This window comes from Artemia sp. Qi Xiang Cuo, chromosome 14, assembly GCF_049724085.1.
Source record: "Artemia sp. Qi Xiang Cuo chromosome 14, ASM4972408v1, whole genome shotgun sequence".
Classification (NCBI taxonomy): Eukaryota; Metazoa; Arthropoda; class Branchiopoda; order Anostraca; family Artemiidae; genus Artemia; species Artemia sp. Qi Xiang Cuo.
In genome coordinates, this window is record NC_142807.1 from 25,759,269 (window position 1) to 25,777,145 (window position 17,877).

General features: G+C 37.0%; 1 protein-coding gene across 4 annotated transcripts in view; it reads left to right on the forward strand.

Moving 5' to 3' along the window:
• The window catches only part of fzr (fizzy and cell division cycle 20 related), a 149,209-nt gene that overhangs the window by 73,761 nt on the left and 57,571 nt on the right, over positions 1-17,877 (forward strand). For all 4 annotated transcript variants that reach the window (XM_089100482.1, XM_089100483.1, XM_089100484.1 and 1 more), the window contains 3 exons: positions 1,045-1,239; positions 14,740-14,868; positions 15,834-16,022. In XM_089100482.1, coding sequence (XP_088956608.1) covers positions 1,045-1,239; positions 14,740-14,868; positions 15,834-16,022 — 513 coding nt within the window. The remainder of the gene's footprint in view (positions 1-1,044; positions 1,240-14,739; positions 14,869-15,833; positions 16,023-17,877) is intronic.

Genomic DNA, 17,877 nt, shown 5'->3' on the forward strand with positions numbered 1-17,877 from the left:
GTATTGAGGCTCTACTGATAAATTGATAATTAAGATCCAATTATTACTTGTTATAAGGGGGTCACGGCATTACTGAATTTTTTTTTTTTTTTTATCCCTCTTTTGGCGAGAATGCCGTGATACTAAAAAGGTTACAAGCTGTTGATATTGACTAAACCAAATGTTTCTCGAAAAGCTTAACAGTTCAAAAATATAGAAGAATCATAAACTATTAACAAGAATAGGAAATGAATGTCTATCATAAAAGTAAGGCAATAAAAAAACACAATAAAAACAAAGGAAAGATATCCTTACAGATGGTTTAAATTTAAAGAGTTTTTATTATCAATAACAATATCACAAGAAGAAGAAAAAAACTGTAGACCTGTGCATAATTTTTAATCACTTTCTAACGCTTTTTGGTTTCAAAGGATGGTTAAACATGTGTTTATAGACCTAATCCTTACCTCTATTTTAAAAATGGGTTTCCAGTCCATTCGCCGGCTAGGCAGATTAGAAGCACAAAAGGCAGCTCCGGATGCTCAGAACACATGCGATAGACAGCACGCAATTCATATTTTAAATGGCTTCTATACATAGTGGGCCAATATTGTCATTAGGGTGGGCCATTATTGCCATTAGGACGTCCCTACCCACAAGAGAAACATACAGAAAACAATTCATTCTAAGAATAGATGCAGAAAGGTTCAGAAGTTTTTTTGGGGGGGGGGAGGTGTGTGTAAATGTTTTTCTTCTAGGGACCCTAATGCCGATATTAAGATGCATTTTCAGGGCATATTTAAAATGTCTCCATAAGTACTCTTCGGATTGAACTAAGAGGCGGGGCTATCCCTTTCTTTTGTATGTAGGCGAGCCTCGTAAGATTTAAACAATTTATACCCCCCCCCCCCCTCCCGCCATCCTACGGAATTTCAGAAATCTATTTTATAGACAATTTACAATAAGATGAATAAGAATAAAATCAAAAATTTATTGAAAAGGGAAAACTAAACTACAAATTCGATTAGTTTTGTAGAATTATATTATCATTTATATTCATTTTAGGACTGTTCTAAGATTTCATCAACACAGCAAGGTACGAAGAGAACCAGAGACTCGGCTGGAACTGGTGACAATAATAAAGACAGTCCTGTGTTTTCCACGTTACTAAGAAACGAAATAGTTGGTGTCAATATTGACGACGTGACGAATGATGAAAAAAGACTAGCATCGCCTATTGAACGAAGTTCGTTTTTAAAGGTTAGTATTTTCTTCTTCTGGTTCATTTCAATCACTGAAACTTGGGCATCCCTAGCTAGATTTTGTATTGCAAAGAGATTTTTCTGGTTGATAGTTTTCAAAAGCTATCTTACTCTGCTTTCCTCCTTTTTCTTAGTTTCTTCTGTACCGCCAGAGCCATCAAGAGCATAAAAAAAGAGGTGTCAGTCATCGCCCTTACATGCTGCTACCCAGACGTCTTCCCGCTGGAATTGGACTATAGTTTTGATGTGCATCAAATCCGCTGTTAGGTGCAACGAAGTGTATTTATCGGCCTTACTCTTTGGGTTTCCCCTCGCAGCCAGTCATAAGCACGATTCTAGAGGGTCCAAATTTTTATTTTAATTATTATTGTTGAATTATTTTGTAATTTATTTTTCCTTTATGAATTAATATATAATTTATTGATTATTTTCATTTTTTAACTGCGCCCTCTAGTGTATTTTAATAGAAATGAAATAGAAAAAAAATACAAAGTGATTATAACTGATAGATTGTTTATTTGAAATTTTGCGCCCCTAAAATTTCTGCGCCCGGGGCAAGTGCCTTCTCTGTCCCTCTCCTAAAACCACCTTTGCATGGATTATGGCCGAAGAGCGTAAATGTCCCGTAGTACGGCATAATCGCAATGCTTTGAAAAAAGTTGTACGTGTATTTGCTATATAATTCTCAATCCGTTTAAAAGGTTAATATTTCATTGAGCTAATATAAAAAAAATCACATAAAAACAAATTAGATACCTGTATGGAACACATAATTTTTAAACAATGACTGCAATTAAATGCACTAATAAGCAATAATAAAGAATGTTTGATGCAGTAATACGCAAGAAATGCAAATGAGACAATGAAGTATGTTGCTTGAATACTTTATCCCTGACGTTATGAAGGTAAACTCTCCTTGTGTTTCTCTAATAGCCTCAACAATAGCACGAGCTTAATTAATGAATACATTTAAAGACTAGCCCTCTAGTTGCTTGAAATGTTGGTTCAATTGAAGTGTATAAATACAAGCTCCAATCGATAAAGACAAAACTATGTGCGTATATTTGGTTTGAAATATTCTTGTCTTGTACACTTCTCCCTGAATGTCTGCCTTGCCCCCTTGAAATAAAAGAATTTACATGGAAATTACGATTTTCCAGCCATAAGACGACCAAACAAATTTATTCTATAGCCATTTCCCGTTAAATGGCTTGTTTGTCTCTCCCCCCCCCCCAAATTGAATCCTTGAATGACAATGATTATTTCAAAACCCCCTCCGTAAAGAATGCCAGGATTTTTACGACTGTGAAATCTTTTCATATAATTCAGCTATTTTTTCCATCGGTTCTGTCGGTTAATTGTATACATAATTTTCCTGGTTTAGAGAGAGTATAGAGGCAATGTGTTGAGATTGATAACGTGAAGAGGACGGCGGTGGCAAGGCACGGGGCTTCCGAGTTTCTAAACTGACCATACCGCAAGATCTGCTAAATCCTTCTAATGTGTTTTTTTTTTTTAGCGTTCACTAGTGTCTCGAGCGTCGTGTATCAGACGCGTATGGTATCTCGCTGCGACTGATCTTATCACTGTTGCCAGATATCTGGTTTAAAATTGCGCCGCCATAAAATGAAAATGTGCCGAAAGTGCCATTTTTTTGGTGAAAATGCGCTGAATGAACGATCCCCCCTCCCTAAAAAGATCGCCAATTTGAAAAATTCAATGTGCAACCGCCTCAAAAAAGCGCTCAAATGGCGCAAATGCGCCCCATCTGGCAACTCTGGATCTGATGTGTTTTATCCGTTGATTATTGAATTAAAATCAAGTTGCCATTAAGCCATGGCTAATTGGAGAAAATGCCAAGACAGATAGTCTGAGTGTAGAGGCACAGCTGGCATAAGCCTTTTTCAGGAATGCATAAAAATGATATAAATTTCACTTGTTGATAGATAGTCTATCATCCGTCCGTCCTAGGGCCGGACTAAGGTAGATAGTCATAGAACTAAGGGATGATCGAGATTTTTGAGTTGACTTTGAGTTGAGCTTTTATCTTCCTACAGAGGCCAACAAATCCATCCAGCACCTTCGACATTCGTTTTTAAAAGCAAGTCTTGAGCAAACCGTTGCTTTGTGTTAAGTTTTGCAATTCTAGCTTAACAAAATTATTTTTCTGACTAAACCATTCACTAGTGACATTATTTCGAGCTCAGGGATGAATTAATGGGCTCCATGGAAGCTTTAATATAATGTTTTAAGGGCTTTCGGACGATACTGCCTATACACTAAATGTTTCTGTATATTCTGCCAAAGAGCATGTCTTCAGATTGGTATGAGATATTTGTAAATTTGGGTTTTATTCTAAACTGGGATTTTGGCTGCTAAAAAAAATACATTTAAAAATTTTAGGGAGGCATACGAAAGAATACATGTTCACTCGATTTGAAATTAAAAACGTGTATCACAGGGCCCCAAAAAATTTGGCTCTCATGCACTAAAAATCCTTTAGATTGAATTTTCCTTTTTTTCAGATTGACAATAATATATGAAAGTCCCTGGGTCAATGGGACTCAAATTAGTAAAAAAAAATATTAAAATAAATGAAAAAAAAATTGAATAAATTTAAAATAAATAAATGAAAAAATAAAACGGGACCCTAAAAAGAGTAGTCAAAACAGCTGGAAACTTAAAATCGTGAGTCCTTGGCCAAGTGAACACCATTGACCCCAAAAATTTTTCAGTTTGGATGTACAGGCTCCCTCGAAATTCCGACAAAAAAAAAGTTTTTTTTTATTAGTTTAAAACTTCCATCGATCGTTGTTAGTATTGACGGGACCACACATTTTTTTCTGGGGGCGGGGGGGGGGGAGGGTAGGAAAATAGTTTGAAACTTTGTTGGTCCTACCCACTTTGAAATAATCACAAGCCCCCAAGCCAAGAGGAATCCAATATAAGTAAAAATTAGCATGGGAGCATGGGCCCGAAAAGGGCCAAAATTTTCGAGTACCAGCTTAACACTTAAATCATTAAGGCCTTGGGTCAGAAGGATCCGAGTTACCCCCCACCCCACTCCCTAAAAAAATATAAAGAAAAACATTGGTTTCCCTGATAAAGGGTCAAACACTTTTTCTAACAATTCGGAACTTGGGTACCTCGGCCAAAGGGATAGTTATGTAAAAAATTGATTGGGAGTACGGGCTTTATAAAAATGGACCACAAACTTTCTTTTTGGTTTGGAAACTTATATCTGAACTTTCTTGGGCTAAGGGGACCTGAATTAAAAAAAGCAAAAATATTGATTCGCATGAAAATTAAGCCTAAAATGGGACAAGAAACTTTTCTTCTGGGAATATATAAACTTAAAACTGCAATTACCTGGGTCAAGTGGGCCCTAACGTATAAGAAAAGCTAGAATCTTGAGCACTGTCCCCCCTTTCAAATAGGAGTATAAAAAAAAAAACTTTTTGACTTGACTTTCAAGAATTGATGTTCGGCTAAGGGAACCACACATTTTGTTGGGAGGAGGAGGGTGCTAGAGGATCTGAAAATGCTCCGATAGACTTTTTGTCTTTGATCTGTCTGAATTACAGTCATAAATCCCTTGTCCAAGGGGAATATAAGGTAAAATAAAATGTATTGGGCCTTTTGGGGTCGAAAAAACTTTTTCTCAGAACACAGATTTGGAAAACCACCGATAGATATTTCCCGATCAGCTTTAAAACTATATGTAAATAGAACGAAGAGAGCCTTAATAAACCACAAATCAGCATCGATAAATAAATGAATCCCAAAACGAACAGAAATTAACATAAGTTGGGCTAAAAACCCCTATGCCTTCCCAAGGCCAGAACATAATTTGCACTTTACTGAAAAAATACAAATGAATGTGCATTGTCAGTTTAATATACATATACTGATATTTAGTTATCAAAATGTTAATATTATTTGATTTATTAAAGTTATAAAAATAAAAACATTTATATTTTTTTTCAGTAAAGTGCAAACTCTGTTCTGGCCTTGAGAAGGCATAGGGGTTTTGAGCCCAACTTATGTTAATTTCTGCTCGTTTTGAGTTTTTGACTCGGTTATTTATTGTAATTTCTGTTCGGTTTGGGGTTCATTTATTTTTCGATGCTGACTTGTGGTAGTTTCACGCTTGGTAGATTATTTGATTTTATTTTTGCTCATTTTTTGTTTAACGGAGTTCTGTACTTTTCTTTGAAAAACTTATTTTGTAAAAAAAGTTCTTTTAATTAATATCTGTTCGTTTTATATTGACATAGTCTTTTCAGGGAAGGAGAAAAATTTTCAGAAATTTTTAACAAAATACACCCTTTTAAAAATCTGGACACAAATAGTAGTCTTTAATTTAGTTTCATACCTCCTCTAGTTGACCTGAAATGGAAAACTTGATACCATTCGCAAAAAAAAAATCTGTTCACTTTCTTTGATAGCTTGGATACACTTACGCTATTTTGATTTGGTTAAATTTTAAGAGCAGAAGTTGCTCCGACAGTTTGAACATAATACCCTCAGTCGTTCTTGGGATACTACTGAGATGCCTTATTGGGAATTAGCATTAACACAGTGCATTTTGATTTAATCTGAAGGCAACATTTAGTTTTTAAACATAATGGGAAAATGGGAGAGTGGGAGTGGGAGGAGAATTAGTTGGCCTCCAATCACTTTCGACTATTAAAAAGGGCATCAGCCCTTTTCTATTTTCAATCGAATGAGCCCTTTTCGAAGTTCCCACGACAACTCCTTCGATATGAAGTGCCCTGGTCTAAACAACAACAAAAAATTATTACATGCCTCCCAATCACTTTCGACTATTAAAAAGGGCACTAGGCCTTTCGATTTCCAATCGAATGAACCCTTTTTGAAACGACAATGCTTTCTATAAGCACCTTATATGCCTCCAGGGCATAAATTACAACCCTTGCCTTAAGGGATCTTAGGGTGGTTGTCATCCTCTAAAACCTAATTTCCAGAACTTTCAACTACGTTAAACAAAATAGTTATCTCAAAATTTTGATGGGATGTGTTTGGGGAAATGGTGGGCGTGAGAGAGGCTTTAGTCGCTCTTCAATCACTTTCAACTATTAAAGAAGGCACTAGCACTTTCAATTTCCAATCAAATGAGCCCTTTTGAAGTTTCTACAACAAAGCTTTCTATAAAAACCTTATATAACCCCATGCCGGTATACCAGGGTTTTCATTCTCAAAGAACTAGTTTCCAGAACTTTCTACTACATTGAACAAAATGGCTTTCTGAAAATTTGTTTGGACGTGTTTGGAGGAATGGTGGGCGTGAAAGGGGGGTTTGTTACCCTCCAATCACTTTCGACTATTATAAAGGGCAATAGCCCTCTCAATTTCCAATTGAATGAGCCCCTTTTGAAGTTTTAGGACAACTCTATCTACAAAAAACCTTATCTGCCCCCAGGGCATAACTAACCTTTGCCCTGGGGGCTCTGGGGGGTTTGTCATCCTTAAATACATTCCAGAACTTTCAACTACGTTGAACAAAATGGCTATCTCTAAACTTTGATTGAATTTTTTGGGGGAAATGGTGGGCGGGAGAGGGGGTTAATTATTCTCCACTCACTTTCGACTATTAAAAAGGGCAATTTCAATTTTCAATCAAATGAGCCCTTTTTGAAATTTCTGCAACAACTTTCAATTTAAACCTCACATGCCCCCACGGCATAACCTATCAGCCTGGCCACGAGGGCTCTGAGGGGGTTATCATTCTAAAAGACCTAATTTCAAGAACTCTCAACTACGTTGAACAAAATGGATATCTCAAAATTTTGATTTGATGTGTTTGGGAAAATGGTGGGCGTGAGAGGGGCGTTAGTCGCTCTCCAATCACTTTCAACTATTAAAAAAGGCACTAGCCCTTTCAATTTCAAATTGAATGAGCCCTTTTGAAGTTTCTACGACAACGCTTTCAGTAAAAACCTTATATGCACCCAGGGCATAACTTACAACCCTTATCCTGAGGGCTGTGGGTGGCGGGGTTGTCATCCTTAAAGACCTAATTGCCAAAACTTTCAAATTCGTTGAATAAAATGGCTAACTAAAAATTTTGATTGGATGTGTTTGGGGAAAAGGTGGGCGTGAGAAGGGGGTTAATTGCATTCCAATCACTTTCGACTATAAAAAAGGGCACTAGCTCTTTGAATTTCCAATCGAATGAGCCCTTTTTCAAGTTTCTAAAACATACATTTCAATAAAAAACTTTATATGCCCCCAGGGCATAACTTATAACCCGTGCCCTGGAGACTCTGGGGGGAGTGTTCTGCTCAAAGACATAATTTCCTGAATTTTAAACTTCGTGGAATAAAATTGCTATTTCAAAACATTGATTGGATGTGTTTGGAGAAATGGTTTGCGGGGAAGAGGAGTTAGTTTTCTTTCAATCACTTTCAACTATTAAAAAGGGTACTAGGCATTTCAATTTCCAATCGAATGAGCCCTTTTTGAACTTTCTACGACAAGGCGTTCTATAAAACGTCATATGCCCCCAGGGCATAACGTGCAACCCTGGCCCTGAGGGCTGTGGGGGTTGTCATCTTCAAAGACCTAATTTCCAGAACTTAAAACTTCGTTGAACAAAATGGCTATCTCAAAATTTTGATTGGATGTGTTTGGGAAAAGGGTGGGCGTTAGAGGGGGGTTTGTTGCCCTCCAATCACTTTCGACTATTAAAAAGGGCACTAGCCCTTTGATTTTCCAATCGAATGAGCCTTTTTTGAAGTTTCTACGACAACACCTTCAATAAAAACCTTATATGCCCCCAGGGCATAACTTAAACCCTTGCCCTGAGGGTTTTTGGGCAGTGACCTCCTCAAAAAACATATTTTCTATTTGGTAATCAACTACGCTGAACAAAATGGCTATCTCAAATTTTTAATGGGATGTATTTTGGGAAATGGTGGGCGTTGAAGGGGTGTTAATTGCCTTCCGATCACTGTCTACTATTAAAAAGCGCACAAGCAACCCTAAATTCCAATTGACTGAGCCCTTCTTGAAGTTTCTACAAAAATTCTTTAGATACGATGTGCCCGGGTCTATAGGAAAAAGTTATAAGTAATACATTGTGCCAACTTCGTTCTTATATGCCCCCAGGGCATAACTTAAAACCCTTGCCCTGAGGGTCTTGGGGAAGTGACCTCAAAAACATATTTTGTAGCTGGAAATCAACTACGCTGAACAAAATGGCTATCTCAAAATTTTGATGGGATGTGTTTGGGGGAATGATGGGCGTTGGGGGGGGGGGGGGCTAGTTGCCCTCCAATCACTTTCGACTATTAAAAAGGGCACTGGCCACTCCAATTTCCAATTGAATGAGCCCTTTTCGAAGTTTCTACGACAACTCCTTCGATATGAAGTGCCCTGGTCTAAGACCACGAAAAAAATAATAATAATACATTGTGCCCACATCGTGTGGCACAATGTGGACAAAGTATTTGGAATTTGGTTGTATCAATATTTGCCAGCTGAGCCTGGACCAACAGTTTAATTTTTTTTAATTAGCTTAAACTTAGAAGGTATGTAGACAGGGCAAGGAGACCTAAATGAACACAAAAACTATTGAAAACGATTTGTTAAATTGATTCGTAACGCCCAAAACAGTTCCACATTTGTTTTGTCTCTGATAGGCTTGCAACTTTCTGGGCATTCATTCTAGGCTAAACGAACCTGAGAAGAGAAAATATATTCAAAAAAATTTGGTTGTGTTAATTCTGGACACCCCAAAATGTGCCTAAAATTCTTTTGCTCCGATTACCATGAAACGTTTAGGGTAAGTTGAGTGGACCTAAGGGATCTTAATGAGGACAGCGAATTTTGGAAGAAAAATTAGCTGTACATTTTTAGCGCGGAAAATTCTTTTCTCCTTTTTTTGCTGATTCGCCCGAACGTTTTAGGGCAGATAGATAGGGCCAAAGGAACATTCAAGGAGATAGGCAATTAACTATATCAATCTGGTTGTATTGATTCATGATGTCCGACTCATTTTTATGACAATAAAACATAGATCCTTTTTTATAAATAATCTTAGTATATATTTATTTAAATTTAACAAACAGTTACAGCAAAATAGAACAAAAAAGATTTTTTAAATAAAATGGTGGTTTGAGATTCGTCTACATTCAAGGGTATCAGGTTAATGAAACTAGATTTATTGTTTTATATAATTATAATGATTATGATTCCAAGAAATCCCAACATTTATTTTTTATTTTCGATGTTAGAATGATAAAAGAGAAGTTTTTAAAACAATCATTTGTTTTCCGTAAAGTACAAATGAAAATTTTAAAACCATGTATTGTTTTCAGTAAAGAGCAAATGACGTACTAGTCTTTTGAAGGTGTAGAGTGTAGTAACCCTACTCTTATTTGCACTGCTTTTGGTTCGTTCTAATCGACTTGGTAGTTTTTTTTTAGGATTTTTTTTTTTTAGGATTCCCTAAAAAGGTTCTGGTCTTGATGAAAATTGCACCCTTACATTAAACGTAGAGGTATCAAGATACTATATGGAAAAATACGATTTTTTTCCTCTACAAATTTGATGACGGGCGCGTGTACTTTTTCCACAGAAATGATCATATTGAAGTAGTTGTCATAGAATATCAGGAAGGGGCATGTTCGGACAGATATTAAAAGTTCTAATTCCGTTTGTAATTGTATCTAGAATATCGTAAAAATCATCTTAGCTTAAATGTGGTTTATAACTACTAATACAGTTACGAGTAAGCTACTCGCAATAGATAATTCTAAAAAAAGTAACTTATATTAAAAAACCTTCTCAGCTATTTAATTAAAGTTTAACTTTTAGTTTTTTTAAAACAAAATCAATAACCTTTCACACAGTGGACGACAGGGGCGGATTCAGGATTTTTTTAGGGGGGGGGGCGCAAAATAGGTTGATTTGGAAAATTTTTTTAGGGGGGGGGCAAAATAGGTTGATCCGATAAGCTTGCGTTAGGAGCAAGTTTAATTATCGCAAACTTGGGTTAATTAAGTAAAGTACACTACTTTAGACTACGCTAGGGGGCGCCCCCTTCCCCACTGGATCCGCCACTGGTGGACGATGAAATGATTTACCCAATATAAACTTATTAAGATATTTTTACAGCTTAATATTGTTTTGAATACCTTATCGACATCAATTAAAAAAAGATATAGATCTTCCAGAGTTATTGTCGACGCACAGGGCATCGATTTGACGTTTCAGTTGCTGGATAATCACCAATCATTGATGTGAAATCACGACATCAGTTAAACCTATCATTGCCCTTTGAATTTTGAGTGAGTTTTCAGGAACCTTTTTTGTCTAGGAATCAAGCTACGGGATCTAATTTCCTCTAAAATCTAGACAAATGTTTGCATCGATGTCCCTTAATTGTAGATTATAATCTTCCCTTGGGTGCGACCAATATTACTAAGTCTGAAATTGCTTGTGAACACCACCGTCAATCTTAGTTAGATTCGCTCACGTACCAAATTCTAAATCTATAGACATTTGCCCTTAGATGATAAAAAGTGATCCTTTGTATTGTAGGATGGTTTGCATAATCCTAGGTGTACTAATGGGATGCGACAATAAATACTGCATGCGTTTTGGCGTGTGCTAGAATTGTAGTTTCATTGTATTTGACTATGCTTGACTATATTTGGTTGTCATTGTATTAGATGGAGGAGACCCAATTTTGGTATAATGGCTCCGCCCGTACCAATGACTCATGACTTTAAGTTTTTGCTCAGGTAAAGAAAAGAAAAAAAACGTCCTGTCTCTTCATCTTGCTTAATCCTTTTGCCATGGCACACCGCTGGTCGAGCGGCATAGAGCATAGAGCGCATCTTCAGCCTTCCTAGAAAAAGGTTTAGCAACGGCGTGAACATCAAGGAGGTAGATTCCAACCTGGGCAAGTAATTAATTCAGTCACTACACTGGAAATGTTCTGTTCGACCCTTTCATCCGCTTGAGTACGGGTCACAATGTTACAAAATTCATTGGAAATGCTTCATATCATTGATATTGATTCCATGAACCTGCTATTACAACAAGTTATTGTCTTTCCGCCAGTAAATCTTGCTTAATCCTCATGTTGTGGATTGCTGTCCGTTGAACAGTGTATGGATTATCGGTAGCCTCCATGTAGAAGTTGATGAGTAGCCCTACTGTGAAGACCAGTGAGAACTACTAGACTGTGGGTATTCTCTTGGTCACTTCTATCCAATAGAAATATCTAAAAAGCATAGGCAGCTCATGGATTAGTATTAGTGGCAAGCGGAGGAGATAATCGTACTTCTGAATCCGCTTCATTTTGTTTGAGGTGTATGTCGAGGTCATCTAAGACGGATAGGGGGATCATTTACTGGTTTTCAAGTGATTATGGTGTCAGGTCATAGAATATAGCTTTCTCTCGTGGCGCCGTATCTCAGAGCTTTCTTAAAGGAGACATCTTAAATATCCTAAAAGAGTTTGTACTAACTAGAGGCGAATTCTGCTGATGTTATAGGTCAAGAACTCTTGTCTCAAAAATCCGTTTTAAGGGTTTGAACTAATCATGTATCGTTGCTTATCCGTCTTCGAACTGATTGTTTATACAACACAAGGTCAAACCAATCACTGGAAAACATATCCTTGTCCTAGTGGGAGACCCGATTATGAAGCATGTCTTGTCACTTGTGATGGGATCCCACCTAAACGAATCACCTATAATTTGAATAATCTTGATTTGATTGAATCTCTGAAACAGGCGGGATGTACCATTGTTTAAGCGTGGGTTTTGATAGTTTGTTATGTACCTAGTAAAAGCCACTTCAGTCATATAAAAACCACCCTTTTTTATTGCATGAATATTTATATAAGTATATGTAAGTACATAAGAGGAGGGGAAAAGAAGGAGAAATTTTGTCCGAAACGTCAGAATTTTCACAATTAAGCGATAATATCCTGCATAATTTGGCTATTTTCCTGCATTTTCTGAACCTGTACCTTTCCCCCCACGAAATGAATTACTATGTACGGGCTTGATACAGAAGCGCATCCAGGATTTCTGTTCGGGGGGGGGGGTACACAAAAAACCTCAAAAAACGCATACAAAATGTGTTTATGTCCATTTTTGATACATTTTTACGAGTCAAACAAACATTTCGGGGGGGGGGGTCAAACCGAGTAACCCCCCCCCTGGATACGGCCTTGGCTTGATACAACTTTCGTCAGTTTCTTTTTGCATCTTTTGCATCAACAACGCCTTTCAATTTGTTATTTTCGACGGGGGATGGGGGGGGGGTGGCGTTAATTTTGAAAATGCAGACAACCGACAAATTATATGCAAAATATGCAAGAACTTGTCCTTCTGTACGTAAGAAAAAACGACAACAACAAAAAACCAAAAAATAATAAAGACAATTAAGAAATCAAACGAGTAGGATTTTCAGCCAGTTGAAAAAAGATTCACACTGGCTGAAAATGATGGGGTAAGCTTTAAAAATAGAGATTTTGCGGGTAAAGGCCAAGAACACGTCCCTCTGTACCTCCAAAAACAAAAAGCGAAAAATATGAAGGAAAATGATAAAAATAATTAAGAATCCAATCCAGGATAATTTTCAGCCAGTTAAAAAAAGATTCACATTGGCTGAAAATGATGGGGTAAAATTTAGAAATAGATATTTTGCGGGTACAGGCCAAGAACTCATCCATCTGTACCTCCAAAAGCGAAAAATATGAAGAAAAATAATTAAGAATGCAATCCAGGATGATTTACAGCCAGTTAAAAAAAGATCTACACTGGCTGAAAATTACCTCCATTTGGTTTCTCAGTTTTTTTTTCTTCATACTAGGTTCAAACAATTGTCAAATTGCTTTATACTGTCAAACATCATGTATAGCAAGTATGGTCTTAGAACGTAATTCCCTCTGCGTTACTGCTTAGAGGGTTACCTTTACCTTTGCTGAGGGTACTTCGTTGGTCATTGGCTGTCTTTTACTATATGGAGCAATTTTGTCTCTGGACGAATTCTCGTTTGTTATATGGTCTGTTGATCATTCAACTATTTTTGATAATGTAATATCTGAGACTAGCAGCTTATCTTCAAGCGATTGGTGGTGCCATGATTCCGTACTAGAAAAAGAAATAAAAATACAAAATGAAAATGTGCGATTAATAATATTAGCCGCATAATCATGCAGTGCTACTGAAATGGTGGGATGTAACATTGTTTGTCTGGGTTTTAATTGTTTAGTCTCATGTTATAATAACCTCTTGAGGCTTCTAAAAACAGCCTTTTTTATATATGTAATTATGTTGACATTAATGTATCGATCTTTTTTCTCTCTGGTGAATTCGGTTATACAATAATTGGATTTGTTGCTCAGGGATGATTTTGATGTGTATTCAGTAGATTGATGAAAGATTGATTGTTGGGTTGATCTCTATCTAATTTTTTAAGGTTTACTTTAATAAATGCTACTCTTTTTTCCCATGCTGTAATTATTGCTTTTTAGATTGATGAGTACTTTGTGGTGGGTAATCAGAGCTTACTGTTACCCATCTTTAAGCTTTGAGTTTAACCCATTTCTTCGAGTAGGAGTGAGTAGGATAGATTAGTAGAAGAAGTCCTCCTTACAATTAGAAGCATTCACTTACGAAAGTACACGACATGCGTAAGCCAATGAAACACTGGAACACATAAACCAATCAGCTTTTCAAACGCTGGAGTTATTTGGCTTTCTTTCCAGCATACCCTTGAAATCAAATTAAAGCACAACTCTCACCACGGAACTATAGTGATCGCTCTTTTTTCTCTTTGTATATTTTTCCAGTTTTTACTGTGTAAATAAGTAAAAAGGCATACAAGCTACAGAGAAACAGAGGGGCTACTTGTGCAAAATCTGTGGTTAAAAAATGTTTTGTCCTTTTTACTAGCACACTGGTACACAAGGATCAATCAGATTTTAGAGGGGTGGGGTTATTTTGCCTTTCTTCTCTGGCATACGTTACACGCTAAAGTCAATCCAATCAAAGCACAATTTTTGCTTTGGAATTATAGTAATCTCTCTTTTTCTCTTTGTTGTAAACAAACAAACAAGTAGAAATGTGCATACTTAGTATTGTATGGATATTTGTCAACAAAATAGCAAAGAAGATATTTTACTGGTTTTCAATCGTCTAGCTAGGAGAAAAAAAGTTTTGTGTGTGTTGGAGTGTTAAAAATGTCTTGTCACGTTCCAGTTTGGGGGGAGCTAAATTAGCTTCATAAATTACGCATTTACGCTAAAATCTAAAAAAGTGAAAGTGGAGTTGATGGAATCGGCTTCTTAGTAACTCAAATAGAAAATGATTCGTGTGTGATGATACTAATCAAGTGATATATTCTACTGCTCCTTAAAAGCTCGTACTATTCAGTCTTGGTAAAACATTCTAAACGTTGACTTGAATTCTAATAATGTTTCTAATGATGGTTTTCTGATTTACTTCTTATAGTTTAACATGCGTTCGAACTTGACGGAACCGCTGTCACCATATTCAGTCTCTCCTTTATCAGCATCAAGTCAGAAGCTGCTCCGGTCACCCAGGAAGCCTGTCCGAAAAATACCAAAAGTTCCCTATAAGGTAAGGATATCTCCGTCAATTTGGGGTAATTTTTTCCTAATTTTTTAAAAAATTTCTCAAAATTGTACCCAGTAAAAACACTCCGCTTTGCAAGTAGGCCTACATATAATTTATATATATATATATATAGCCTATATCTATATGAATTGTCGTTTGGGTGTTCAGCAAAAAATAAGCTAGACAACTCGAGCTGTATAGACACGTCAGAATTTTGAAAATAACTTTGGAGCCACGAGAATGGATATGGATTAAAAAAGCACTAAGAAAAAAAACCTTAGGAACCTTGATTTAGAATGAGGTCATGGTTACTCTTGTGAAAGCCGAAGGCTAAAGCTGCCGCTAGCGACCAAAGCGAAAAGAGGTGACAAAAACGGGTGGCCTCTGCGAAGGCCGTAGGTCTAATTACCCCCCCCCCCCCTATACAGTGGCGGTCCTGGCCTCTCTTGTGCCCGGGGAAAAATCTTGATTTGCGCTACCCCCCCCCCCCCTGTCTCCCAAAAATTTCCAGGCTAAATTTTAACAAAATATTCTTTATGAGCAAAATTTTCATTTGTTAACAAAATTTTTCATGTATTTAAATCTGTCAACGTTAATTAAATTCGGTCTACTTAATTTTTATTTTCAAGGAATGGTGATGAAGATATGTTAAAAATGTAAATTTAAGATTCAATTAGCTTATACTTACTGCCAATTGTGCCCTCTACTTTATTATAATACAAATACAATTTCAAAATTATAAAATGATTATAACCGTTAGACTGTTTATTTGAAATTTCGTGCCCCTAATATTTCTGCGCCCGGGGCATGTACCTCCTGTATCCCCTCCCTAAAACCGCCTCTGCTCCCATGTAGGCTATATGTAGAATATACTTTCGTTCGATTGCTAGAATATGTATCCTCTTTAAAAGAAAAATTAACTGAACGGATTTTAAATAATGCTAGCATTAACAAACACATTTTTGTAGGTACTAGACGCCCCTGAACTCCAGGATGATTTTTATTTAAATTTGGTGGATTGGTCCTCACAGAATATGCTCAGTGTTGGCTTGGGCTCCTGTGTATACCTTTGGTCCGCATCAACTAGTCAAGTTACACGGTTGTGTGATCTTTCTACAGAGTCTGATTCTGTTACCTCCGTCGGCTGGTCCGAAAAGGTAAGATTGAACATTAACTAATTAATTGTAAACTATTATAATTAATTAATTATACTATTGTTCAAAGTGTGGCAAGATTTAAATAGTAAAAAACGGTTCTTGTTTTCCCTATTTCATTTTGAGCAAACCTCCACATAAATTGGTCCTAGACGAATCCCCCCGGACAATTCCTCCCCGCTCCAAAAAAATCCCCTTCGTTGCCAAGTTTTCGAAGATGTCAGGGATATCGATTTTGTCCTTAGAAGTTGGAAGAGCTAGTGGAGCGCTAATGGACTGTCTAACTATCCTAACTTTTCGACCGAGAACCTGACCAAGGGAGGCCTGGTGACATCTAGGTGAGTCAAGTCTCCATTAGTAGTCGAAACAATGTGGGAAGAAGCGTCTGAAATTTTCTTTGCTTGTCTTGTAATTTCTTGACGGGCTATAAGGATTTCTTTAGCCTCTGGATTGGGGGGGGGGGTGTATGGTTCACATGACACCAGTTTACCCCTTGTGATCGAAAACACGTCCACTAGGCCTACATCATAAGGTTTTTCTGCCTGCATTACCTTTAAGGGGCGTTTTTTTCTAGAATAGGTTTGAAAATTAATGTTAAGAGGCTAGGAATAAGCGAAGATGAAAAATTGACGCTGGGTAACGAAAAAATTGATCAGGTGGGCAGCTTCACTTACTTTACATGTAACGAGTATTTTTCAGGGGGAATTTTGCGCGGGGATGGGGGGGGATTTTGTGGGGGTGATGCGCCGGACCCCGAATAAAAGAAGGGATTTTGGTTTACCCATATTTATAGGTAGAATATATTGTGTAAAATATTCCATAGTATTCATTTTTTAAATCGTTTTTTCGTGTTTTGGGGCCTTGAGTTATCATACAGGACAGGAGCGGATCCAGGATTTTTTAGGGGGAGGGGGGGGGCGCAAAATAGGTTGATTTTAAAAGAATTTTAGGGGGGGCGCAAAATAGGTTGATCCGATAAATTTGCGTTAGGAGCGAGTTTAATTAACGCAAACTTGAGTTAATTAAGTAAATTACACTACTTTAGACTACGCTAGGGGGGGGGGGGTGCCCCCCCCCTCTGGATCCGCCACTGATGCAGGGGAAGATAAATGTTAAAGAAAAAAGTTTAATTTAAATAACATGGAGTCAAATTCCAAGACAGAATCAAGTAAATTATTTTCTTCAACCTTTGTCTTACCCTGCCATGATAACCCAATCCCCAGACCCAAGTCCAATTGGATATTCTACCTGCATTTTGGAATATAGTCACACTGTTTCAGAATTCCTTGTTTTCTTGATTCTTTTTATCTGTCTTACTTTCCCTTTGGCTGCCCAATTTTCATATGGGATGATTTTTTCCATAGGGGAATTTTCGGTGGGACTTAGTTGAACAATCGTCTCCTCCTAATGTTTAAAGACGATTGGTTTTTATATTTGACTAAAAATTATCTACAAGTCTTGAATGATGTTTAGTACTGCTCTTAATGATTTTCTATGTTAAGAACAGTTTTTAACGATAGTCTGAACTCTCTGAGAAACTTAGAATATCAATGAGGTGACATGTTCTCTCAACCTACGTCGAATCTTCTACAAGAAAAAGAGAATGAGAACGCGAAAAGTCTAACGTTTGTTTCAAATTGCCATTCGGTAATGTAAGTTACTTTGCCACAAGAGTTTAATCAGTCTATGATTGGTCAACCCAAAATAATCCACCAATCAGAAATAATCACGAGTCAGAAATTAACATTGTTACAAATGTTAAGTAAACCAATGTGATTGGCCTATTTAGCCAATATGAAATATAGTGATTCTTCTTAAGTAGCTTATAAGATGTGCGCCAGCAATATAAAAGTGAGGT